The 27,915-nt window shown below is 43.6% G+C and overlaps 1 protein-coding gene across 1 annotated transcript; it reads left to right on the top strand.

Moving 5' to 3' along the window:
* Positions 1 to 613: 613 nt before the first annotated feature.
* On the top strand, positions 614 to 19,348 carry LARP6 (La ribonucleoprotein 6, translational regulator; the record flags this gene model as incomplete). Its single annotated transcript, XM_084240727.1, has 3 exons — positions 614 to 813; positions 15,324 to 15,534; positions 18,281 to 19,348. 3 exons carry the CDS (start codon positions 614 to 616, stop codon positions 19,346 to 19,348), a joined length of 1,479 nt encoding a protein of 492 aa, XP_084096853.1.
* Between the last annotated feature and the right edge of the window lie 8,567 nt (positions 19,349 to 27,915).

The following is a 27,915-nucleotide window of genomic DNA, read 5'->3' as shown; positions in this document are numbered from 1 at the left end:
ACCGCTGCTACAGAACAAGGCAGGCACCAAATCCCAGACCTCACAGGAGGCACCGTCTCTGGTCGGTGGTTATACCAAAGAGACGCACGGTGGAGATTTCAGGCACCTGGACCGGTCAGCGAGGAAAACACGCAAGAGGCACAGAAGCCGCCTGAACTGCTGTCTGTCTGTGCTGCCACCCCAGAGTCATCGCCTGGCAGAGAAGTCAGGGGTGCTGCGCCCCTGCGCTCCCGCGGCACCAGCCAGAGCGCGCGGCAGGAGGCGCGAGCCCTGGGAGCGCCTCTCCGGCTGGGCCTGGCAGGCGGCGGGCGCGCAGCCGGCCGCCTCGGGGCTCGCGCGGATCCTTCCGGACCCGCCTCTGCGGGGAGGGGGCGCCGGCGGGGGCCTCGCTTCGCCGCCGCCCCGCCTGCGCGGGCGCTGGGCAGGCGGCCGGGCGGGCGGCCGGGAGGTGGCGGCTGCGGCGCGGGGCGGGGCGCCGCGACCCCCGTCCCTCCCGGGCCGCGCCGCTCGCGCCGCCCCAGCCCCCGCCTCGCGGTCGCCGCCGCCCGGCTGGCTCGCTGGCCTCCCCGCGCGGGGACCCGGCGGCGCCGCAGTCCGGGCCGGCCCGCGAGCCATGGCCCAGCCCGGGCGGGAGGCAGCGCGGGGGCCCGAGCCCGCGGTGCAGATCCGCGTCGCCATCCAGGAGGCCGACGACGTGCAGGAGCTGGAGGACGAGCAGGAGGGGGCGGAGGCTCGGGGTGCGCGGGACCCCGCTCGCTACCTCAGCCCGGGCTGGGGCAGCGCCAGCGAGGAGGAGCCGAGCCGCGGGCACAGGTAGGCGCGGCGGCGCGGCCGGGCCAAGGTGGGCGCCGCCAACCCCTGATCCTGACCCAACGGGATGGCGGGGCCACCTCTCCCGGGTAGCGAGGGCAGAGTTAGCCCCGCGGTGGAGGAAGCTGCCCTGCGCCGTCCCACCGAGTCCCAACCGCCTTTGGGCGGGTGGTGGCTCCCTTTTCCCCCACCATCCCCAGTCCGCAGCTCTGTCACCTAAGGGTGACTCCCGGGGCTGTCTGGCGGGGCTCTGAGGGTCTGGGAGTTGGGCCTGCTCTGCGACCCCAAAGGAAGTCCTGCCTGGGCCGTCCCGCCATCGCGCCCCCGGGAGAAGGCTTTCCCCTCCCGCGTGCTCGCCCAGAGACCTTCGCAAAGCCCATCCCGGTGGGCATCTCGGAGGCTGGCCCACATCCCTGCAAGAGAGTCTCACTTCACTGTTGTCATAGCCCTGTCATGCCGACAGGCTTGGATGATTCCCTGGGGGTGGTGACAGGGCAGTCATAGCTGACACTTGCTGTTGGGGGATCCAAGGAGTGGCTTTAGGGGTGGGGGATGCCCCCTTGTCCTGATTGATATCAGGTTTGTCACCTTGCTTCCTCCTGGCTGGGGATTCCCATTTTCATGAAGCCTTTCCACCTGACTTCTATGCTTACATCATCCTCTGGCTGCCTTGGGTTGGTTCCAGGCTGATGGGTAGTCTGGACCTGGCATGGCCCCAGAAGCCACCCATCTTCTGGCCTCCGGGATCTGGGCTTTGTCAGTAGGAGGCCTCAGTCTTGTGTCCACCACTGCCTCGGCCTTTCAGGACTGTGGTTTTGTTCTCCTGGGAGTACCCACAGAAATGAGAGCAAGGACAGTGAAGAACTTGCAGATTCTGGGAAATGCCAATGGGCACTTAAGTACCCTCTTTTTTCTGGAACTCTGTGTACATGCTTTCAGCTGTCAGAGCCCTGTAGGACTATTCCTTGGCAAGTATCTTTCTATTTCTTTGGGAGGGTACTAAACTCAAGGGCGTAAGGATAGTGAAACCAGAGCCAATTTCCGCTCGCTGACTTTTCCTCAGTGGAAAGAATCTGGATTTAAGGACCCAGGAAGTCAGGGCAGTACAGTGGAGACAGAAGTATTTGAGGAGAAAAGTGCAGACAACCTGTCCCAGCAGGGGCCACAGCACATGACACCGTAGATACATTAGGTATATCACACAGTTTGTGTACTGTAAAGCATGAGTCAGTCATTCATTCAGTTCTGTGCTAAGTATTGAAAACAATGAGCCCATAGTTACTGACAGGTAGGTCTGGGGGGAAAGACAGTCCTGCAGGATGTAAGGGATCATGTGAAACAGCCCAGAGTGATTTATCCTTCTGGTTTTGTCTGTGACTGTGGCAGAAAGCTGCCCCTTATCCTGGGAGCTGTTTCTGATGTAGTACTATTAATAGGGATCAAACCCTATTTATTCCTTGGGCCAGGAAAGATCACCCATGAAGATCTAGGAGAGTATGATCCTCAATTCAGGTAGAATTCTTGTTCACATTCCCTCCCCACCACCTCTTCCAGAGGTGCCATCTCTCCCAGATCCAGGGACTTGAGTCTGGATCATTCATTCTGAATGAATGTTGCCCACTGGCATAGAATTGACCCCAGAGAATCCCTGGGGTTCTTCAGGGTAAGCGGAACTGAAGCTGATAGAGCCCAGAGGACAGACATACAGAGTACAAAGATATGGCACCAAAAACAATCTACAGTGTTCCCTGTTGGGGCGCAGGCTGGCACAGTAGCAGCCACCACCCTGTACCAACACTTCTCAGCCCCCAGAGTCTGTAGGAGAAAGCCCACGCTCCTAAATCTGCTGTTTGAAATGTGGCACCCACCTGCAGAATCCCCTCAGCCCATTGCTTCTTTTCCTTGCCTGTTGTCACAATCCGTGGTCCCCCAGTCCCAATCCCATCCAGTTCTCTGAACACAGCCTGTAGTTTTGTGTCTACACGCTTTGCACTCTCACCTCTGATCCTGCTGGTCGACTGATTTCTAGTCAGCCTTAACCTTGTCTGTCTCTGCCTCACCACCCCAATCCCTACCCCAAAGCTGGCTTTGTTTTCTCTCCTCTGCGTTGTTTTGGTACTCTCCATTTGATGCCTCTCTCACCATAGATGTAATTCCAAGTTCTGCCTTCTTCACAAGAATATGAGTTCCTTGAATTCATGGATCATGCTTGCCTGGTACTCATTGCATCCGCAGCACACAGCCCCGCCCCTGGCATGTATAGGTCCTCTATGCCCAACTGTTGGATGAATGCATCTCTCTGTCTTGGCAATCTTTCTGCCATGTTGAAATATTTATGTGTTTCTCCTCCATTAGACATGCAGATCCTTGAAGTCAGAGTCCTTGCCTTAGTCTTCTCCATAGTTCTGGTATCAATGCCAATTTCTGGAGAACAGTGAATAAATGGGAATAAGGAAATATCTTTATTACCTTCAAATGTTCACTAGTCTCCCCACATCTTGCTCACTGGAAATATGCATTTCCTTTTGTTCTTACCCTTTTTTTTTTTTTATATAGAGGCATGCTTTATTTATTTATTTGTTTGTTTGTTTGTTTTTTGTTTATACATGCACTGGGTACAGTCAGAAGCGCGGGAGGGTGAGAGAATTCATCAGAGCCAGAGCGGGGAGCAGAGCAGGCAGAAGGACCGAAGTACACTGCTGAGGGGAGCAGCGGGCGGCAGGAGAGGTCTGCGCGCCATGCGGGACCCTCCTCCAGTGGCCGGGGAGCAGCTGGGGATCGAACCGGCGCTGCAGAGGCTGCGGGCAGCTTCGCAACCCAGCGCTCAACCGCTGCGCCACCGGGGAGGCCCTTGTTCTTACCCTTTTAATTAAAGTTTTCAAACATAAAATGAAGAGTGGTCCTATAAGCATTCATATACCTACCATTTGGATTTAACAGTTGTTAATATCTTGCCGTATTTGTTTGGAGAAAATATATTGTGTGTGGTTTCCCCAGGACCATTTGAAAAGTATGTTGTAGACAAAATTCCTACCCTATGTACTTTATTTGGTAGCTCTAAATAATGATGTTCTCCTATAAAATCATGAAAGAAAGTAAGAAAATCAGTTCCCTAATGTGGTCTCTAAAATCTGCTTACCAAGTTCCACATTAGGGTTTTCCCCAGTTGCCCACATTGTGTTGTTCAGCTGTTTCTTTTTTTCCTCAAACCAGAATCCAATCCAGGTCAAGGCATTTGCCCATTATGTCCCTTTAGAATCTTTTAATTTCAAACATTCCCACTTTTTTTTTTTTGTACTTTGCTATTTTGGAAATAAGAAGTCCACATGTCTTATTGAGTATCTTACAGTTTCAACTGTTCTGATTATATTCTCATGTTCTGGTTTCAACTGGCTCCTTTGTAGCATGTGTTTCCTGTAAACTGGAAGGGCTAAGGACTTGATTAGATGCAGATTAAACATTTAAACTTCATAGGCAATGCCATGAACTTTTCCTTCCTTTGCCTCTGATGACATTCACCATTAGTGATGTTTAGTTGGACCAGGTGATTGCTCCATTATAATGGTACACCTTTGCCTTGGCAATTAACACTATGTGGACTTCTTATGAATATTTTTCCTCCAATACTCTTTACCTTGTGGTTTTAGCATCATTGTTGATCCTTGCCTGAGTTAGCTACATCATTGGCAATTATAAATTAATGGCTTTCTAATTTTATCATTCTTTGTGCATTTATTAACTGGCATTTTTCTGTAACAAAGAGCTTGCCTTATCTACTGGGATTGAACAGGAGTTTCTCCTAAAGATGCAAACAGAAATGCTTAGTTACCAATTCTCAAATACAGGAGTTGGGGTCATAGTCACATCACATAATTTAAATAAATTATTCCCCCCTTAGAATCTCTTCGATATATGGATTTTTTTGTTGTTTTAATAATTGGTTATGGTCACTATTTTTGATGCTCAAATTGCCCCTCATTTAGTTAGGGGAACCCTTCCAATTGGCTTCAGTGTATCCTTCTGGAACTTACCTTTATTTTTTTTTTTTTAAGATTTATTTATTTATGCATACAAGAGCTGGGGTATAGGCCAGAGCAGCGGGAGGTGTGGGGGGTGAGAGGATTCACCAGAGACAGAGTGGGGAACAGAACAGGCAGACTGACTGAAATACACTGCTGAAGGGAGCAGCAGGCGAGTCAGGAGAGGTCTGCTGCACCATGTGGGTATCTCCCTGGCTGGCCGGGGATTGAACTTGTGCTGCGGACTGCTTCACAATGTGGTGCTTAAACCCTTGCGCCACCAGGGAGGTCCTGGAACTTATCCTTTAGTATTTGAGCACATCCATGCTTTCTGAGACTAGATATTCTAGCCTTAATTTGTACTTTTTCCTACTCCAATCCTGTGATCCAGCCATTTCTACAGGAATTCCAGTTTTTCTTTCCCTGATAGTGGGAAAATATTGAGACCAAATTAAGAACTAAATAATTAATTTAATTAAGACCGAATTTTAACATAAAATTGACAATTTCAGCTGGGGCATCAGTGCTTTTAGACCCTTTCAGTAAATAAAACTAGGAAATATATTTTTTCGAAAAATACATTTGTTGATATTCCTAGTCAAATTTATGTTCATAACCCCAAGTCCAATTTAATAGTATAGGTTTTTGCTTCTCTTCTTTACTTTTTATATGGAAATCTTCATTCTTAATAACATTATCATTTTCATTTGTTTGTCTTACAACTTATAAAATTATTTAAAAACTTAATGCTAAATGTTAAAGATGAACACTAAAACCACTCACTGACCGCACCTGCTTTTCATTGAGCGAACAGAAACATCTAGGTGTCTTTCTCTCCATGATGTTTCCCATTGACGAGAATGAGAGCCTCCTCTTATTAATGTCAGTCTTATGTCAGATATGGAGCTAAGTATTTTGTCTGGGTATCTCTGCTCTATACCATAAGCCATTATTTAGACCCGCAGAAGTCTCTGCTGGCTGTACTTCTTTCCCCCTCCCTAGGAAATATGACAGAACAGCATAGAGGTGAAGGTCATCAGTTCCATAATAAAAATATAAGAACGTATGGGCCACCCAAACACAGGATGTGGCCTCTTTTAGTAGCATTCAAAAATGGCTGTTTCCATGATAACTTTTCCAAAATTGGGAACCCACCAGTACGTCTTTTCAGTCTTTCCCTCTGAAGAAACTTTATCTTTTGAATCAGCCCTGATGTTTTTATATTGCATTAGCAGGCTTTTGCCATATTTGAATCACTGTAGGTATGTTGTCTTTTTCGAAAAGTGAACCAAAATAAACTTCACACAGATGGTACTAGACTCTAGTGCCTTTCATAGATTTTTTTTCTCCCCTTTGTGTTTAGTATCCTCCTTGTTGCTTTCTACCATTTTCCTGGTCTTTGTGTTCAAAGCACTGTATTAGACCATCTGCAAAGATAGAGAAGTCCAAGGGATCTGTCCCATGTTAGTTTGGGTATTTTCCTTCTGGAAGATATTCTCCTTCTGTAAGTTATCAGTTGATTAATCACTTAGTCAACATATCCAAATTAGCTTGAGACTATATGAGAAAAGCAGCCTTGAAGATTGTATGCTATACTTGTTTCTCCTAAGCATTTATGCAACTGTGATAACTATTTCATCTCTGATCTGTGGAGCCCAGTTATCTGTTTTTGAAATGTACTCCTCCTTAATTCTACCCTTTGTTTTCATTTCAAACAGATATACAGCTATAACAAAAGAAATCATCCCTCCCAATTTCCAACGCTTTATTTAAAACAAAACAATGATGAAAATGTAAAACTTTTTCAAAGTCCTCTTAAAAGGCATTTAAGGCCTAGTCACCAGTAATCACACTTCCTGTCTCAGAATCCTGGCAGGTGTGATTTGCCTCACAGAAACTATTCACTTTACATTGGTGATACTGTTTCAATTCCTACTATTTCATTGGTAATACTTAGAAATCAGCTCTGGGTTGGTGCTAGACTGAAAGAAAGCAGTATATATCCTACCCTACAGGAATTTAGAGTTCAGGGCACTAACAAAATATGCACACAGGAGTTGTGATAGAAGTATAGACAAGTGTTTGCAGAAGTCAAAACGATTTCCTTCCTGGGAGAACTGCATTTAAGATAGACCTTGATATGTGACCAGGATTTGTCCCTGACAGAGGGACCAGGCATTCAAGAAAAGGGAAACAGCATGCACAAAGGTATAGAGTCCAGAAACCTTGTGAAACTCACAGGGAGCTATAAGTGGATATTCGCTTGAAGCAAAGGATCTGAAAGGAAATAGAATTAAGTTTGGAAACTGGGTATAGCCAGATTTTAAGTGAAGCTGAATAAAAAGCAAAGGATTTTAGATTTTATCTAATGGGAAATAGAAAACAGTACCCCTACTAAAGTGGAGCTGTGACTTATTATAACTGTTCTTCAAAACATGTCAGGCACAGAGTAGAAGAGGCTATAGCCTAAAATACAACAAGAGTTGGGGAAGGAAGTGGCAGGAGGTGGGAAGGAGAGGGCAGAACCCCAGAAAAGGCTCTGGTTGGGAAATATGTAAAAGATAATGAGAGTGGAAGGGATGTAATATCTGAGAGTTCATCTAAATTCTTTCTTTAGAACAATCGCCCAGCCTCTCTGCCTGCTGCTAGTGAGAAGTAACAGCAATATACCCTTTATTTCCAACAGGACAAAAAAGAAACGAAGTTATTTGCCAAAGGATTAAGTGAACTGTGATGATCTGAGGGTGTTAGGATAGAGCTGGGACCTGCAGAGGGAAGCCTTTTCCATATAAGGCTCAACTTAATATTTCTCTGAAATTGGTAGGCATGTCCCACCCATAGAGCCGCCTAGAAAGAAAACCAGTAGGAACAGACAACTGCTAAGGGCCCACGTGACCGCCCCACAAGAAAAAGCAACTCAGATCTTCATTCTTCAGAATGAATAGTTGAGGAGCACAATTCCCCACTCTGTAACAGTGGGCTATGTCCAGTGACTGCCGTCCAAAGTGCATAATATAGAAAGGGGATGAAGGAGCCTCTTTACAGTGGAGACACCTGACAAACACTATCTCAACCCCGTGATCAGGTTCTGTGTTCATATGATCAGTCATGTGGACAATATGTACCTTCGCATGATGTGATAAGAATGAAAGTTTACCTCTGTGATCCTACCCACAAAACCTGTATTCCCAATATAACTATGAGAAAAATATCAAGCAAGTCCCAACTGAAGGACATTCTACAATGTACCTGACCAGTACTCCTCAGTACTGTCAAGGTTGTCAGAAACAAAGAAAAGTCTGAGAAACCATCACAGCTAAGATGAGCCTCGGAACACATGAAGATTAATATAATATCATCTCCTGGATGAGATCAGAAGCAGAAAAGAGACATTAGGTAAAGCTAAGGAAATCTGAATAAAGTATGGACCTTAGCAAATAATAGTGATCAATATTAGATCATTAAGTGTTCCATACTAATGCAAGATTGTATTAGGAGAATCTGGGTATGGGGTATTGGGGAACTTTCTGTAATGTCTTAACAGTTTTTCTCTAAATATGAAACTGCCCTAAAATAAGTTTATTAAAAATTTTTTAATGAAAAAATGAATGGTTCACAGGAAGAAAATCAATGACATGAAAGTTAAATGGAAAAATTTACCCTAGAGACTATAGGGTGACACTTTGAAAACAGAAAGATTGTAAAAAATATTGACTCCACTTAGTACCCACGGAGGAGTTAAGCTACTGCATCCACAATAAGAACAGGATGCTCTTAAAAAGGAACCATCTGAAGACACAAAAGAGTTTTTAAAGACTAAATGAATAATTACTGAAATTAAAATATTCATTAGGAAAGGTTGAAAGATGATGCCAAAGAGATGTGTCAGCTTGTAAAACAAAGACAAAGGTAAAGAGAGATAATATGAGATGGAGACATAAAGGATAAATCCATGCTGTCAGTCAACTAATAGAACTTTGGGGAAAAGAAAGTAGTTCTTCCTGCAGAGAACAATATTTACATAATCATAATAATAATACACAACTGACTTTCAACTTTCAGTATCTGTAGACAAAGCATGGGCTATTTGCTATAAAAGAGACTGTAAATATTATGGGTCATGACACTGTGAAATAAAGGTACATCTGATAGAATTTGGGAGGTTGGAAATGAAAGGATATCTGAAGGAAAAGGTGGGATAATAGTATAAACATCGTATGTAGGGAGAGAATTGAGAAATGTTTAATTTTAGTGGAATAGGAAACAGAATTTTAAGTGTACTATTTAAAAGTACAAATAGAAGACTAAAAGAAAAAGCACAGTAATATAAAAAATTTAAAATTGGGTGTAAAGTGACCTTGCATCTCCATCTTATAATCTATGACATGAATAGAAAATGCCTGAAATAGGCAAGTAGGAAATGGAGTTGTGAGTCTATTTCACAGACCTGTAAGGCAACTCTTATAAGAACTAAACGGTTGAATAGAGATTGTCTCTAGGGAGGAGATGTGGGGTGGGGAATTGTTGCCTTCTTTAATACATTGTCTACTATTTATTTTAGTTTTTGCTATATATGTATTTATTACTTTTAACTTTTAAGAATCATTTTTGATGAGTTATTAATAGTGTCTGCAGGAGAAGTAACGAGAACGGTTGGAATGCAAAAGAGAACAGATGGCAGACACCACAGAATAAAATCAACACTTGATAACTGACTTGATGTGGGGGCAAAAAAGAGAGCTAGAGATACATTTTAGGTTTTGAGCCCAAGTGCCTAGAAAAGTAAAAAGGGAGAGTGGTTGCTGGGTTGGTTTGGGAGGGCAGATACGTAGTTAGTATAGGACAATTTTAATTGGCAAAATGTTGCCTATGTTCCTATTTAAGGGATGGAAACTTATTCAGAGTTCTTAAAGGATACGCGATCTTTTTGTTCAAAGGCTACTACATGAAGCTGGAAACAATGCAGCATACCCCCAGCTATGAAGCAGGCTTTCCTGCTCTCCCAAGATGATTCCATGTTGAAGATGGCAGTGCCCTTTCAGAGGGAGGAGTTCTCTGGGTACAAGAAGTTCCCTCTGCACTTGCATAGGGGTTTTATATCACCTTCCCAGTACTGCCACCTGTTCTGGCTCTCTGGATACCTGCTGTCTGCTCACTGGGTGCAAACAACTGACACATAGTCACCTGCAACTCGTGGTGGATTGTTTATTGTGGGATGTGAAAGGAAGATGAGCTTCCCAGATAGAATGTCTTTGTTACACCCAGGCCTCATCCTGCCTGAGTTGGGAGAAGGTAGTAGCAGTGGTCTAGCAGCAATATCAGATCATCCAAGTAGAAACATAAAGTGGGCAGTCAGGAATTGAGGACTAGAGCTCAGGAGCTGGAGAAGGATGGAGAGCTAAGGAAGGGTGGTGAATTTGAGTGGATGAGCTAACCAGGGCTGACATGTAGAGGTTTCCAGGGGATAAAGAGTCCAAGATACTTGCTTAGGGAATGGCTGCCTTTGGAAATGGGAGGAGGGAGAGGAGAGTGAAAGGGCAGACAAATGGGGAAATGAATCAGAAAGAACAAGTCACATAAGCCCAGGGGGGATATATTAAGAAGACAGTTGTCAATAATGTCCCATTCTGTAGCGGGAACAAGAAACCAAGATGACTATACCTGGTTATGGCAGTTCTTTGGTGGATTCCAGAAACGCAGAACAAGTCTAGAGGCAGAGGCCACAGGGAGGTTGGGGCAAGTCTGATGGGAGAATTTCGTTTTCTCAATCAAGTATCAGAGTCATGTGCAAAGAATAAAGTCTTCCAGTGGTAGAACTTGGGAAGAATGAGAGGCTCTAGAATAGTCACTGGAGAAACTGTGAAATTACAGTACCTTTTCTTCTACTATCCTTTATTTTTTTTATGAGCTTGCTTTTCATAGTAGCATCAATTGCTCTAATTTGGAAATAGCACTCACTGGTCTGTGGGTGCCTTTGGTCACCTGCGATATACTAGCTGTTTATAGTAAATTAGATCATTTTGCCTATACCTCTGAGTCCACCCAAAACTTATTATCATATGCCTAACCTTATCCTCTGGTATTTATTGATATGCTTATTAGCTGGGCTCAGAATTCCCTATGCATTTGTTATTATTTTATCTAGATTATTAAACCTGTTTTACTACTATGTAGAGTGAAATATTTTGTAGTAAAGTAAAAATTTGTTCTGTTTATCTTTCATTTCCTTTTTCATTCCACTGAATGTCCCACTGACACTTTTCTTTTGGCACAACTTGAGGACCTCTTTTCTCAATGCCACACTACATAGAGAAAAATACAGCAATGCTATCCTAGTTGTTATTGTATTTGGCTGTAAGTGATAGGAAACCCAACTAAAAGGTGAGTTAAACATAGAAATTAATCTTTCTTGCATAATAATCAGAAATCTGTAAGTAGGTAGTTATATGAGTTGGCTCAGTAACTCAATAATGTCAATAAATCAGGTCAAGCTGATTGTTTTGACTGTTTCCTAATGGTAACAGAATAGCTGCTACAGCTCCAACCATGACATCCACACTTAAAACACATGGAAGGATAGGGAGTAGGGCCAAGAGGTTTTCACTTATGTGTTATTGACAGTAACATACACTTACATATGGCTACTACCTCTAAGAGAGCCTGGGGCCATGAGTAGTTTTTTATATGTTCTATAGTAAAACAAGGCAAGTGAGAGTTTGTTACAAGGTGTTGGGTGAGACATTAATGTCTGCCAAAGTTGCCTATTATGAACTTCTGAAATATTTAGCTTATCTAATGTTTATGTTGCCCTTGACCTATTTTATCTTATGAGCTGACTTAATATATTCCCTTAGTTTATCATTCCATTTAAAAAGATATTTTTTTAAAACATGCTTTTAAAATTAGTCTTTTTGGATCATTTGTTTTTTGTCAGTACACTTTGTCTTGGGACATCAGTAAGGTATTTTAAAATTATTTCCAGACTGCCTACAGGCAAATAACTAAAACTTTCATTTTTAAGTGCATGTATTTTATGGTATTTATATTTTCTAAATTTGAAAAAAATATATTTACTTCATTTTTTTTCTCTGCTACCAGAATATTCTAATTTTGCTTTCATTTTGATTTTCCCACATTTTGATTGTTCTTATTATATGTATTTTTTGATTAACTGTCAATGAAAATTTTGCTGGAGTTGAAGCACTTTTCCAGTTTTAAATTATCACAGCAATATATTTCTTTTATTTTTCTAAACCTTTGTTTTAATTGGTCAGTTTTTTAAAATTTACCCACTTAATGATGAACCAAGGGAAATGTTAACTGTTTGCTCTTTTATGAAGGAAACATAGCGTGCTCGTAAGCAAGCAGACTTTCTGTGCTGAATTTCTTTTTAAAAATATTTTGCAATAAAATGCACAGATAAAATTTCTCATCAGAACTATTATCAAATGTACAGTTCAGTGACATTACATGTATTCACATTGCTATGCAACCATCACCACCCTCCATTTCCAGAACTTTCATCTTTCCCACATGAAACTCTGTTTCTGTTAATTAATTCCTCATTCCCCCTCTCCCAGCCCCTGGCAACCATTCTACTTTCTTTCTCTATGAATGTAACTAGGTACCTCCTATAATGGGTATCGTATGGTGTCATTTGTCTTTTTGTGACTGGCTTATTCATTTAGCATAATGTCTTGAGGTTCATCCATGTTGTAGCCTGTGTCAGAATTTCCTTTCATTTTCAGGTTGAGTAATATTCCCTTGTATGTATATGTGCAGCTTGTTTGTCTGTTCACCAGGTGATGGAAGCTTGTGCTGCTTTTGCCTTTGGCTACTGTGAATAAAGCTTCAGGGGACTTTCTGAGCCCTCTGTGGAGCCAGGAAAGTTCTCCCAACACAGTGGTGGTGCACTGACTGTGTGATTACTTGTGTGCATGTGTGTCGGCAGATGTGCTCTTTGCTTGGAATATGTCGACAGGGGCTCTGAGTCTGATGCTGGTGTTGATAGATATCAAGTTGCCACATAGGAAAGTGGCTCTCTTTTTTTTTCCCCTTTGGAAATAAATTTTAACCAGTCCTTTTTATTGAATAATATATAAGGTATTTATGTAATACATAATTTATTTTGCTTATTAAATATACAAAAAAAGAACTCCCCTTTGATAACTTCTAATAATGGTGTCAACTATGATGTGGATAATCACAGCCTCCCTAAATATTAATGATTCTGAAGTTTTAAATAATCTAGTGAGAGACTGGCATTCCAAAAGAATCTTTGCATGGGATTCCTCTGGCTTGTTGTCATGTTCTAATAGTTTTAGAGGGAGGGAGCGGAAGTCTGTCCAGGGGGAGCTGCTAGTAGGAGTGGGTTTCATTTAGAAGGGCCTCAGCAAGTGCAATTGTTTCCAGACTTTACAGCAGAGTCCTGCCAAAACATGGAAGGCATTATGTGTGCTGACTTTGAAGACAGAAAATCTGAATTGAGTCCTAGATCTGCCTCTTATGAATCAGCAAATGAATGGGTCAGTTACTGAGTCCACACCAGGTCCTCTTCTGGAGGCTTCCATGCATTGAATCTGTACATCAGTCCTCTTAGGAGAGCTTCCCAATTTACACAGAATGTGACTGGTGTGTGGAACTGAGCTCCTTGCCTCAGTGGACTCAGTTAGTAAACACTGACACCAGGATTGGAGCCTAAGCAGCCTAAGTCTGGAACTGGGACTCTTCAGTGCTCTGCTAAACTGTCTTCTAGACATCAGGATTTGGAGGGATGAAAAGTGAAGTGAGAAAAAGAATAAGTAGATGTGAAAAACATTCTGGATGGCAGAGCTGCACCTAAATGTTTGTAGATAGTATTGTTAATGACTTTCCTTCCTTGTTAAAAGCAAAAGCTGGTTTCCTTGGCTGGTAGTGGGCAAAACCTATTCCCCTGTGGCCTTGCAGTCACCACACTAAGGAGTTCACTACAAGTGTGACCATTGTAGTGTCCTGGGGTTGCTGCTGTAACAAAGTACCACAAACTGGGTGACTTAGTACAACAGAAATGTACTGCCTCACAGTTCTGGAGGCTGAAATCGAGGTGTCAGTAGGGCCTCGCGGCCTCTGAGGCACTAAGGGAGGATCTGGTGTAACAGGGTGATCCCCAGGAAAGGGGGAGGTTCCCTGCCCCACCCAAGGGAGGGTGGAGGTGAGCAGGAAGAGGAGAAGCTGCAGAAGAGACTGAGGAAGGAAGCAGGATGGAGCCAGGAGACCTGGAGGATCTTTTGGTCGTGGACTGGGTGACACAGATGTGGGTGAGACCCGTGGGGAGGTGACAATGGCAGCTTTTATCTTGATGTTGATTTTGCTCTTTTCCTTCTGGGCTTGTCTGATTGTTTCTGACCCTTTGCTGTGGGTCCCCACTGGAAGTACTTTAGACTCATGGCAGGCTTTGGGGCCTTGCTCTGGGCCAATCCCATTTGGATGGACTTTTACCCACGAGGGGACGGTTAACTTTGGGTGCTTCACTTGGAAACTAGACTCTTTGCCTTACCTGTATTGTTTCCCAGTTTTATTAAAGTCCCTTCGTGGTCACCAAATCTGTTATAGGACAGGGAGAGGGGCAGTCCAAACCCCGCAAACCTGTCTGTTTTGAATGGGTTCTGCCATCCGCCGCATCAACACAAAACATAGGAGACTTTAATGGGAAGGAACTTTAATAAAACTAGGAAACAATACAGGTAAGGCAAAGAGTCTAGTTTCCAAGTGAAGCACCCAAAGTTAACCGTCCCCTCGTGGGTAAAAGTCCATCCAAATGGGATTGGCCCAGAGCAAGGCCCCAAAGCCTGCCATGAGTCTAAAGCACCTTCCAGTGGGGACCCACAGCAAAGGGTCAGAAACAATCAGACAAGCCCAGAAGGAAAAGAGCAAAATCAACATCAAGATAAAAGCTGCCATTGTCACCTCCCCACGGGTCTCACCCACATCTGTGTCACCCAGTCCACGACCAAAAGACAAGTGCAGTTTCTTCACGTGTCTCTAGGCTCCATGCGCCTCCTCCAGGTCTCCTGGCTCCATCCTGCTTCCTTCCTCAGTCTCTTCTGCAGCTTCTCCTCTTCCTGCTCAGCTCCACCCTCCCTTGGGTGGGGCAGGGAACCTCCCCCTTTCCTGGGGACCACCCTGTTACACTGGGGCAGGCCTCTCTCCTAATTTCCAGTGGTTTCCTGGCACTCTTGGATATTCATTGACCTCTTCTGCATCACCCCATCTCTGCCTTCATCTTAAAATGGTGTCCTCCCTTGGTGTGCCCAGAGTTCCCCTTTTCTTAAGATTCCGGTCACATTAGATTAGGACCCACTATTCTCATACACCTCATCTTAATGAACTATATCTGCAAGACCCTGTTTCCAAACAAGGTGACAGCTGGGGTGGGGGTGCTGCCCAGACTGCAACATATGAAGGTAAGGGGACACAATCCAACCCCTGACACCCGGTGTCTCCTTCTGGTCTCAGTGGTGCCACGACAAGTGGGGGTGAGAATGAGCGTGAGGACCTGGAGCAGGAGTGGAAGCCCCCGGATGAAGAGTTAATCAAGAAACTGGTGGATCAGATCGAATTCTACTTTTCTGATGAAAACCTGGAAAAGGATGCCTTCCTGCTTAAGCATGTAAGGAGGAACAAGCTGGGATATGTGAGCGTCAAGCTGCTCACGTCCTTCAAAAAGGTGAGACTTCGTTCTCAGAGGTTGCCTCAAGGGTTTCAGGGCTGTTTTGGGTTGTGGCATTAAACATTTTTACCCTCCCTGAAATTTGGTGACAATAGATTTTTTTCTTTCCTATGAGACCTGAAAGAGAGAAAAATGATCAAGAGGGAGACTTAAAATCATTAAGAATGTCCTCCCACACTTTTGGAAGGTTCCTGGGTGTTGGGATGAGGCTTAGCTGGTGGCAGTCGTGAAATGACGTGGCTTGCTTTTAGTAAAGTGCAGCCAAGTGGGTGGCCAGGAGGATGCTGTGCCAGGACAGGGGACTAAGTGGCCTGAGAGACACTACCATGCCCGGAATTATGTAAAATGCAAGCTTTTCATTTGTCAAGTTGAATAAGTATGAGGGGGATGGGGTGGCCAGAACTCTGGAGGAAAGGCCTTCTGCAGGGCTGCAGCTACCCCTGCTTATCACCTGCTACACTCTTATTTGTCTGCTCCAGAGCTGGGATGTCATTGGGCCGCCCTCCGGGCAGCAGGCTGCTCCCCCTGCTATGGGCAGAACTAGTAACTGGGCTGTGGATTCCCTACTCCTCAAAGAGTTGACAGACCAGTTGGAGCAAGAAGTCTGTTTCCCTTGGGGGCAGTGTATTTACTAGAATGGAAAAGCACCACAAGTTCTGTTGCATAATGGGAGGGATGGGTAACGGGTCTAGGCCAAGTGCCTGTGCACTTTGTCAGAGAGTATGGGAGGAGAGCCTTTCTCCTTGGAGCGCTTTCCTGCCTTGCCTGCAGGCATACTCTGCCCTCATCTCTTGCTCTCTTTCCTTTATTCATTCAACAAAGGGGTGTTCATTCTGTGCGAGAGCTGCATTAGCCACAGGATATGCAAAACGGAACAGACATTCCCCTGGCCCTGGGAAAATCTGATAAAGGACAGAGGAATAGGTGAAGGATTACAAAATGACCTTAGATAGTACTACAGAAAAAGAGCAAGATCAGATCAGAGCCACTAATGCCGCCTGAAGAACTGAGAAGTCATGCCAGAGGTGATGGCACTGAAATAGTATCTTGGATGATAAGTAGGAAATTTTAAGGGGTAGAAGAAAGGAAGGGGCACTTCATTTCCAGAGAACAGTGATCAACCCTCACATGGAAAAGGGTCACTCCAAAATGAAGCAGCCATGGAATCCTGTATATTCCTTTTTCCTTCCCAGGGGCCAAGAGTCATTCTGATTTCCTTTCCTTTTTAAACTGTCACTTATGGAAATCTATTTTGTAGGGTTCTCCACTGCTGAAGATGGGCTGTAGAGTAGATGTAGACTCCCCAGCACTTCCAAAATGAGAGCCAGGACTCTTTTCATTCTAATATTCCCTGGTAATTGCAATAAGTAGCCGAGATGACTTTGCTTCTAACTCTGGAGGGTGTAGGGTCCTAGCCAGAGCCTGCTTCTATGATGGCTCCCACCAGAGAGCCAGAAGCTGCATGTCTCACATTCTGGCATTGACCTTTTCTCCTCCCTTTCTGGATCCCTAGTTGATTGTCCACTTGAAGTCCCACACTTTCCTGGACCTGCTTCTCTGCTCTTGACTTGTGTCATGGTGATCGGCCCTTAGGACCACACAGAATCATGGTGACTCTTGATTTCCATATCCTAAGTCCAAGTCTGAGCCATTTCACCCAGAGCCACGGGGTCAAGTGGATAGGGCCTTCTTTTCAGGAGCCTGTGTGTACTACCTCACAGGGCCATGACAGCCCCACCAACCCCTGTTAGTGAGCCCTCCCTTCTTGAGTTTGGGAAGTTCCTGATTCAATCCAGGGTTTCTCTGCAGAGCAATTGTGTTTGCCTGGCCTCTGTGGACTCAGTGTGATCTTGCCATTGCTGGCTCAGGTTACCTACCACACCCAAATCCACCGTTTCTTCAGGATGACTCATTCTCCCTGGCCTTCCCTTCACCGGAAGTGGACCTCTCAAAAATTACTGTTTTGCAATATAAATATAGCTTTCACATGCTGCAGTGTCGATACACACAATTTCCACTGGAGAGAATTGAGGAGGTACTATTTTGTCATTTTCCAGAAGACCAAGTTGGGTATAATTCCAAGTTGAAACAGCCCACTTTTCAGGAGCTATTGCAGTGAGATATGAAAGATCTTTGGGAATATACTGTGTATCAAATATATAGATACTGAAATGTAACTTCAGAGATGCAGTGGAATGTTCAAATCTCTTTAGCTATCAAAATGGTGGCATGCAATATTTGAAATTATGATGACACATACTATATTGAGTCCTGTGAACTAGATACTATTATAAGTGTTACATATATTAAGTATATGTCTGGGTGCAGATATGTATATTTTCATAGATATCTTTTTATTCTTCATGCCTGCTCAATGAAGTAGAAGCTATGAACATCTCCATATTACAGATGAAGAAGTTTAAGTTCTGCTGGCAGTTGAAGGTGGGCCTTGGGTTTGTGTAACCAGCAGCCTTGGTCTAGAGCCAGGTTTAACCTCTAAACTTACACAGAGTAGAATATTTCCATCACCATGGAAAGTTCTGTTGGACAGCTTGCTCTAAACTGCGCTGTCATGTTGGAGTTGTAGAAAGTATGTTTTTTCACTAGACACTAGAGAGCCTGTACACATCAGATATGACTCTACAGACCAGTGTTATAGGGTCAGGAAAGGAGGGAGGGAGGATAGAGGACACAGATGGACAAGGAATTAGGTGCTACTTCAGATTTGCTTTGTGTTCTTCAGGTGAAGCACCTTACACGGGACTGGAGGACCACGGCACATGCCTTGAAGTATTCAGTCATCCTGGAGTTGAATGAGGACCACCGGAAGGTGAGGAGGACCACCCCTGTCCCACTCTTCCCCAATGAGAACCTCCCCAGCAAGATGCTCCTAGTCTACGATCTCTACCTGTCCCCTAAGCTGTGGGCCCTGGCCACCCCCCAGAAGAATGGGAGGGTACAGGAGAAGGTGATGGAACATCTGCTCAAGCTCTTTGGGACCTTTGGTGTCATCTCATCAGTGCGGATCCTTAAACCCGGGAGAGAGCTGCCCCCTGATATCCGGAGGATCAGCAGCCGGTACAGCCAGGTGGGCACCCAAGAGTGCGCCATTGTGGAATTTGAGGAAGTGGAGGCAGCCATCAAAGCCCATGAGTTCATGATTATGGAATCTCAGGGCAGGGAGAACATGAAGGCTATCCTGATTGGTATGAAGCCACCCAAAAAGAAGCCTCCCAAAGACAAGAACCAGGATGAGGAGCCCACTTCGAGCATCCACCTGAACAAATCTCCAAACAAGAGGGTTGAGGAGCTACAATACATGGGTGATGAGTCTTCTGCCAATAGCTCCTCTGACCCTGAGAGCAATCCCACGTCCCCGATGGCTGGCCGGCGGCATGTAGTCACCAACAAGCTAAGTCCTTCTGGCCATCAAAATCTCTTTCTGAGCCCGAATGCCTCCCCATGCTCTAGTCCGTGGAGCAGCCCCTTGGCTCAACGAAAGGGTGTTTCCAGAAAATCCCCACTGGCTGAGGAAGGTAAGCTGAACTGTAGCACCAGCCCTGAAATCTTCCGCAAGTGCACCGATTATTCCTCTGATAGCAGCATCACTCCCTCGGGCAGCCCCTGGGTTCGGAGGCGCCGCCAAGCTGAGATGGGGACACAGGAGAAGAGCCCTGGAGCAAGTCCCCTACTCTCCAGAAAGATGCAGACTGCAGATGGGTTACCTGTGGGGGTGCTGAGGTTGCCCAGAGGCCCTGATAACACCAGGGGATTCCATGGTGGGCATGAAAGGAACAGGGCCTATGTATAAATACCTTATATTTTTACTACTAGCTCCATTGAAAACCACCTTTGTGTTCAGGATTCTGACAAACACCTGGCATGACACAGAATGAAATTAAGTCCCCTTTGAAAGATTTTGTATACATGTAGACCTCTTAATTTATATATTTGTAATGTACATGAAATGTCTGGTACACTATGGTTTGAAGAACACCTTCTAGTTCAGAACACCATTCCTACCAGCATGACTGTTACTTTGGTGACACTTGGTATGAATGAAGTCATGGCTCTGCAGGACTGTGGGACAGCAGACCTCTTCTTCAGGGCAGGGTTTTTCCCTGCAATGACTGAACTGCTCTCAGTTACCCATGCCAGGGCTTTCTGAGAGCCCAGAGAATTCGTATTGCAATGGCAACTACTAAACCAGTAACATTGTGTCTGGTAGGACCAAATGTATGTTTCCTGTCAAGTGAATAAATAATAAAACATCCAACCAGGCATGCTGGCTCTGAAGTCATAGACTGTGCCTGACAAAGTCAGTGCCCATCTGATAAGGCCCTGGATATTGTGTCATGAGGACCCAAAGAGCTTAATAGGGACACCTTTCTTAAACATACCCCAGAGCAGCTGTGCCGTTCTCCTTAGGACTTGGGTCAACCTGAGGGATCAGCAGAGTTTGTGCAGAGGCTAGAGTATGGTGTCTTACATCACAATGAATTATACCAAGAGAATGCAGCTTGGTATAGACCAAGTTGTCTAGGTGATACCCCTGAGCCTGCAACAGTGATGTTGCCTTGGAAATTGTTATAAATGCAGACTCCTAGGCCCTGCCCCAGATTTACCAAAGCAAAAATTCTGGGAAATTGGATTTTTGCAAGCCCTCTAAGGGACTCTGAGGGACAAAAGTATTTGAGGACTAGAGTATGGGCAAAGGAATCACTTGAAGTTGGAGTTTGACTTTGACATCCCCCAATTACTAATTCTGTGACCTAAAGAAAGTTACCAGCTCCCTATGACCTCATTGCAGAACTTTCATGTGCTTTGTCTTAGTGCTCATGTCTGAAATGCTGTAGACCCTTTATAAATGTTAGGTTCTTTTTCTCGAGTTAATGTTTGTTATCACTGAAAGCTGCCTTGGTATGGCAGAAGGACCATGACCTAGATTCCAGTGTTGGCTGATCCCCTGGCTATTTGGAGGATTTTAGACAAGTCACATGTGATAGAATTTGTTAGTAATTATTGAATAATGATCAGAAACCCAGGACTTTGCTAAGAATTTTTCATGTACTTTCTCATTTAACCCTCCCAGCAACCACAAGAGAAGGTTCAGATATTGTTTCTATTTTATAACAGAAGAAACAGATTTTATGTGGGTTACTAACTTGTCTAAGATATAACAGCAATTGGTCAGGCTTGCTTGAATCTAGTAGTCTGTCTCCAGAGCCCACATTCTTATTTTAAAAAAGTATTACCTCATTAGCAAAGAGGTACATTGGTCATCTCAGCATATATTTCAACATTTGCGTATACTACATCACCGTCACCACCAAAAGTCTAGTTTCCAACTCTCACCAAACAGTTGGCTCCTTTACCTGTTCCACCATTCCTCTCCTCCTTCCTCTCTGGCAGCCATCAGCCTGTTCTCTGTATTTGCAAGTTTATTTTGTTTCATTTTATTTTTTTGTTTGTTTTGTTTCTTTATCTACCACATATGAGTGAAACCCTCTGGTGTTGTCTTTCTCCATCTGATTTATTTCACTTAGCACAATTTCCTCATGTTCAATCTATATTGTCACAAATGGCAAGAGTTCACCTTTTTTAAAAAAGCTGAGTAGTATTCCACGGTGTATATACACCACATCTTCTTAATCCACTCGTCTATCAAGAGGCACAGAATTTTTTTCCAAATCTTAGCATCTGCAAATAATGCTGCATAGGAGTGTATATATCTTTTTGAATTAGAGCTTTCCAATCCTTTGGATAATTATCCAGAAGTGGAATAGTTGGATTTTATGGTATTCCTATTGTTACTTTAAAAAACAGCCTCCATAACCTCTTTCCCTAGCGGCCGCTAATTTACATTCCCATTGCCAGTGTACAAGGGTTACCTTCTCTCCTCCTCCTCATCAACACCTATTATTTCTTGTCTTTTTGATAACACCAATCTCAACAGCATCAGGTGATACCTCATTGCTATTTTGATTTATATGTCCCTAATAATAATGATAATGCGTATTTTCATGTGCCTATGGGCCATCTGCATGTCTTCTTTGGAGAAGTCTCTATTCCGCCTATTGCATTGCATGAGTCCTTTCTATATTTTGGATGTATATGATTTGCAAATATCTTTTTCCATTCTTGCTGATGGTTTCTTTCACTTTGCAGAAGCTTTTTACTGTGATGTAGTTGCATCTGTTCATTTTTACTTTTGTTTCTCTTGTCATTGGGGTTAAATCCATGAAAGCTTTGCTAAGGCCAACGTCAAGGAGTTTATCACTTATGCTTTCTGTGTATGTTATGGTTTTAGGTCTTATATTCAAGCATTTTGTTCCTTTTGATTTAATATTTATGTATGGTGTAACTTTTGTTATTTAGCTTATGGCTGTCAGTTTTCCCAACACAGTTTATTGAGAATACTTTCTTTTTTGCATTGTATGTTCTTGGGTCCTTTGTATAAAGTAGGTGCCCATATATATGTGGGTTTATTTCTGCAGAGCACACATTCTTAACCATCAGATGCTGCTCAACATCTCTGAACCTCACCATGCACATTCGAATCAAAACAGCCACAAAAGGTGCTAATATTTATTCAGCACCTCCTATGTGCTAGGCATTTTGCTGGACACATTTTTATTTATCTTCTCAGTGTCCCTATAAGGTGTTATATATCAGTATTACACATGAAACTGCCAAGGTAGAATAATACCTCAACCACTGTGAAAGCAGAACAAGATCATGTATTTTAAATATATAGGTTTATACAAATTAACATGATTGTTATCTGATTAGTGTGTCTCTTAAGATTCCAAACACTTCTAATCAGCTAGTAAATGCCTCCAGGAACTACCAGTTGTAGGTAATTCAAAGGGCTCTGTCTTGATTCCAGGCCGCAGACCTTTTGACACTGGTTAGTGCCATGATCCCCAGCCCTAAGCCCTCCCTCTGTCTCGCTCCTGGACTGCTCCCACGTGTCCCCTGCCTGATCCTTCCCCACAGCCAGCCCACCTGCTCCTGCACTACAGGGCATCTGGGCTCTACCAGCTCCTCTTGGCCTGGTTATATTCAGGCTGTTCCACCCCTTATGCTCCAGCTCATAAGCTACAACTCTATTTTTAGATTTGCTCCTGTGAATCATAACTACTTTTAAAAAATACCAGCACCCTCAACTTTCTATATGCATACAGATGAATTTGGCCTTCTGTCTCTGGTACTGTCCTCTGTAGCCTCAAGAAACAACCTTGAATTTGGGTCCGGCAGATATGGTCTGTAGTCTTGACTGTTTCAACAAATAGCTATTTGACCTTGACAGAGTCTTTTCTCTTTGAGTTACAGTTTTCCCATCCAGCCAGCGACTAACAAAAGATGCTTCTTAAACGAGGCCTTGTATGTGAAGGTACCTTGTGAAATAAAAAGTACTTTGCAGGTATTAATCATTACCTTGCTCTCTGATCCTCTCCAAAGACAAATCTTCCTTCTATTTCTCTAGTGTTTAACCCTGGCCTCATCTTAGAGTCATCTAGAGAGCTTTACAGAGTGCCTGTGCTCACCCTGAACTGTCTGATTTTATTGGTTCTGCAGTGAGGCCTGGACACCAGTGTTTTTTTAAAACTCTGGATGATTCTTTTGGGCAGGCGGCTTTCTGAAACCATGGTCCCTTGGACATCCCTCCCCTCCTCCATTCCCAAGGCTGGGTCTTGGTCTCTTGGTGCACCTTCTCCATGTGGCCCTTATTCCCTTTCCCCGATCATAGTGGCCAGAAATGCTGGTCACCTTGCGATGAACCTGAACTTTCTAATCTCTGGCCAAACCTTTAGTTGAGGCCCGGGCTTCCTGTTTTGTTAGCATGGCAGTTCTTACTGGAATAACTTGACTGGAAACTTAGCCAATAGTATTTTTACAGATGTTTCATTATTTTTAAGAAAACGAGCTTCCACTCCATGTTGGACCTGATGCCAGCTGGGCATCTCCACTTGAGAGGCTGGTAGAATGCACCAAGTCGACTCTCCCTCCCCTACAAATTCATCCTCACTCCTGACTTCCCATCTCAGCCGGTGACATTACCATCTTCCATGTCCCCAGACTGGAGACAAATCTGGGGCTTTGTGAAAATGTAGGTATGGAATTCCATAGCCGGGGTTCAAATCCTCTTGACCTTAGCCAAATGACTTAACTTCTCTGTGCCTCAGTTTCCCCTCCCATAACGGGTGAATGACAATAATGCCTACCTCAAAAGATTTGTCAGGATGAAATGTTTTGATATTGTAAAATGCTTAGTAACTTGCACTTGGTAAATGCTCAGAGTATGAGGAGATCATAGATCTATTTTCCTCCCTGTTTCCCACATTCAGTAAACAACTCAATGCTGTTAGTACTAACCCTGAAATGAGTCTTCATGCTTCCTTCCCCTGTGCTTTCTCAGTTCCAGACACCCTCCTCCCAGGGTCTTGCTGTCTCCAACCCTTCTCTATAACCTAGTCCCCATAATGTCACCCAACCCATTTTACTAAAACAGAGTTCTAGTTGCATAACTACTTTACTTAAAAAAAAAAAATTGCTGACTGCCTCTTCCCTAAACATAGAAGAAACTGCCTCCATGTCACGCCAGGTTGTACATCTTGGGGGAAGCCCTGAACCTTCACTTGGTTGATCCACCACCCTTTGGACGGTGAGGTAAACTTCTGAGCTGGCCGGCCAGCTTTATTTTCCTAAGTGCGTCCCTGCCTGTGTCTTGTTTATTCTCCTCACTCCACTCCAGGGTGTGGCTGGGTTGAAAAAGGCTCTGTTTGGTTTCTGGCACAAGGACCTGAAACACACGAGAAAGCACTTTTTAAAGACACACTGGTCCCTGATTATTTTTAAATACTTGCCCCAAATTGTGAGCTAGCTTTTTCCAGGAGTTTTTTCAAATACATATGCTACTACTCCTTGTGAATTATAAACATGACGGAGAAACTACCTAGTAGTTCCTGCAAAGTTCCAGGATCAAGACAGGTAAGCCTGACTTATTATTTCCGACTGCGACTCAAGCTAGTGGGTGCCTATTCCACCACGGTGGCTACGGGCTTGTGTACCCCATCCCTATGAGCATCCCTCAGGGTGACAGCGATGTTGGCTCAGTCCTTAGTTAGTGTGCCAATGAAATGGGGTCCCAGACAGGCTCCCCCTTTGCTCTGGAAATAACTGGGGTGGGCATGGGGACATGTTGGAGTATGCATGCCTCCTCCTGGTGTGCTGATCTACCTTCACATGGGCCAATTTCACTTAGAGTTAACACATCCCTAAAGATGAAGTTGGAGAGGTCAATTGGGGGCATTAGATAGCCCTAAAGGCAATTCCTCCTTTTGCTTTGTTCACGACGCCCTCTAGTGTCCATCATGGATCATAGTCCTAGGGAAACTCCCCATAACCTGGCAGCTGCACAGCACCCGTTTACACTTCCATGGCTGGGGACTAAGAAAGATCATAGTTTAAATTCCAGCCTTGCTACTGGCCAAACTATGATGTATTCCTTACTTCTCTGTGCTTCTTTTACTGTAAAATGAGACCTGTAAATTGAGACCTTTAATATCTAAAACATCAATGTTCTTGTAAGATGAAAGGGGGTAATCCATGGAAAGTATTCCACAACACCCCAGCATAAAGAAATTGCTCCAAAACTGTTCTTACTAAAACTCTCAGCTGTAAACTTATCCTAAGTAAGAAGGATGGGAAAATCTTATCTAGAGCGACTATCACTCTGCATGATTGTCAATTGTTTACACACCATATCTTTGCCAGATTATGAACCATGAGGCAAGGACCAAGCACCTCAACACATCTTACAGTGTCTGGCTCTTGCCTGCAGCTCAGGAAATGCTTGTTGAATGGATACTGAATAGAAACTTACAGCCTTAGAAATAATGTTCATAAATTTAGTGTCTCCAAACCTCCAAACAAATTCTCTTACAGGCCATATAGATTTGAAGGCTCTTTAATTCAGCATTTTTGACAACTTCCCCATTCTCTGGCCCTGGAATATACCTTAGGTGTGTATTCTGTATATGACAGAGGTCTCTGTGGCCCATCATAAGGCTTTGGAAAGTATATTCTGCATGAGTAAGCCTGGGATGAGGACTTATGAGCTCTGAACCTCTGAAGGAATCTGAGTACTTAGGATGGATCGGGTGTGCAGGGAGAACAAAGAGATGGAGGTCAAGGTCCAGTATGGATCTTCAGAAGTCAGGATTAAGAGATCACCAAAGCTAGCTCTTTGGGGTATAAAATGAGAGTGATTATCCCATCCTGTAGCACCTGAATACATTAAAGGGCCAGTTAACAAGTTCCCGGACACATTCAATTATCTGTGAGTCTCCAATAACATCATTTTGAGTATCCATAAGGCAAACTTCAAAGAAAGAACAGATAGCAAAGAAAAACTACTACAAACATGAAAATCTTCTTTATCCCTCAAAATGATTCACCTCACACCACAGTCCAAGAGACCTATAACCAAGAAAAGAATAGAAATGAGGCAGCAGATATATAAGTAGATTTGTGCTGTTTTTGAACACAAGAAATGTCACATGACAAATTTTCACTGTGTTTTTTCTTTGAAGGAGCCAAAGTTTTGAACATAAATTTCCAACAGAAATTTGTACAGCTCCTTTACAAGATGGGGAAGCTGATCTTGACATTAGGAATGGATTAGAAGCTGGTAAATGTAACATCTGTTCTTTGTTTATTATATCCTTTAAAAAATTTAAGGATGATGGAGTCTATAAAACCATAATCTACTCTGAGATTAACCTTACAAGGAAACTTAACAGTAGGTCAAATTAAAGTGCTGGGTTTTGTAATCTTTATATCTGGAAAATCTGGCTGCCCAAAGCCAGATTTGGGGGCCATGAAATGATTGAGAAGAACTTCTGGAAGGGACTTAGTCCACATTCATGAAAATCTTGCCTTCTTGGAATATTATTTGGCTGTTAAAAAGAAGGTAGTCTTGTCATGTTTACAATAGTGAAAGCATACTGAATAATCTTTTTGTCCTGCTTTTTTTTTTAAGATTTATTTATTTATTTATTCAAGCACTGGGTACAGTCAGAAGCGCGGGAGGGTGAGAGAATTCACCAGAGCCAGAGCGGGGAGCAGAGCAGGCAGAAGGACCGAAGTACACTGCTGAGGGGAGCAGCCGGCGGCAGGAGAGGTCTGCGTGCCATGTGGGACCCTCCTCCGGTGGCCGGGGAGCAGCTGGGGGTTGAATCGGCACTGCAGAGGCTGCGGGCAGCTTCGCAACCCAGCGCTCAACCGCTGCGCCACCGGGGAGGCCCCTTGTCCTTCTTCTTGAACCTGATATAATCATTTTGAGAATCATCTGTGTGGTAGCGTATCATTAGCTTATCTTTTTTATTGCTGTGCAATATTCCACTGTGCCCGTGTACCATGCTGGGCTTATCTACTCACTGTTGATGGGTTCTCAGGTTGTATCCCATTTGGGCTATTAGAAATAAAACAGCAGTGAACATCTGTGTACAAATCTTTGTATGTAAGTGGGTTTTCATTTCTCTTGGGCAAATACCTGTGAGTAGAATGTCTGGATTACATAGCAACTGTGTGTTTAGCTGTTAAAGAATCTGACAAACTGTTTTCCAAAGTGCTTGTGTCTTTTCTCATCCCCGCCAGCAGTATATGAAAGTTCTAGCTCCATCGTATCCTTGCCAATACTGAATTTCAGCCAGTCTCAAAAGTGTATGGTGATAATTCATTGTGATTTTAATTTGCATTTTCCTAACATTGGAGATCGTTTCCTAATGTTGAAGATGTTTTCTTGTGCTTATTTGCCATCTGTGGATCTTCTTTTGTGAAATGTCTGCTCAAAGTTTTTAAAGCATTTCAACAGATTGTCTTTTCAACAGATGGTGTTGGAACAAGTGAATATTCATAAGCAAAGTCGGAATCTCAACTTATACCTCACATCATATACAGAAATTAACTGCAAATGAATCACAGACCTAAATGTAAGATTAAAAATCTATAAAACTCTTAGTTTTAAAAAAATAAGAGAAAGCCTTCATTTTGGATCACATAATCAGGTTCTTTAAAATTTTGATAAATTGAAATTCATTGAATGAAAAACTTAACTTTGAAAAGAATAAGATAAGCCACAGATTGGGAGAAAATAATGGCAAATAATATATCCAACAAAGGATTCTATCCAAAATAAACCCTCAAACTCAACAATAAGAAAGCAAACAACCCAGTTTTTTAATGGGCAAATGATTTGAATTATACCTCACTAAAAAAAGATATACAGATGACAAACATATGGACAGTTATTCATATCATTCATCATTAAGGAAATGCAAATTAAGAATCTCTATAATATACCATTACATA

This window comes from Talpa europaea (genome assembly GCF_964194135.1).
Source record: "Talpa europaea genome assembly, chromosome: 8".
Classification (NCBI taxonomy): Eukaryota; Metazoa; Chordata; class Mammalia; order Eulipotyphla; family Talpidae; genus Talpa; species Talpa europaea.
The sequence above is the reverse complement of the archived record's forward strand: the minus strand, read 5'-3'. Positions and strand labels throughout refer to the sequence as shown.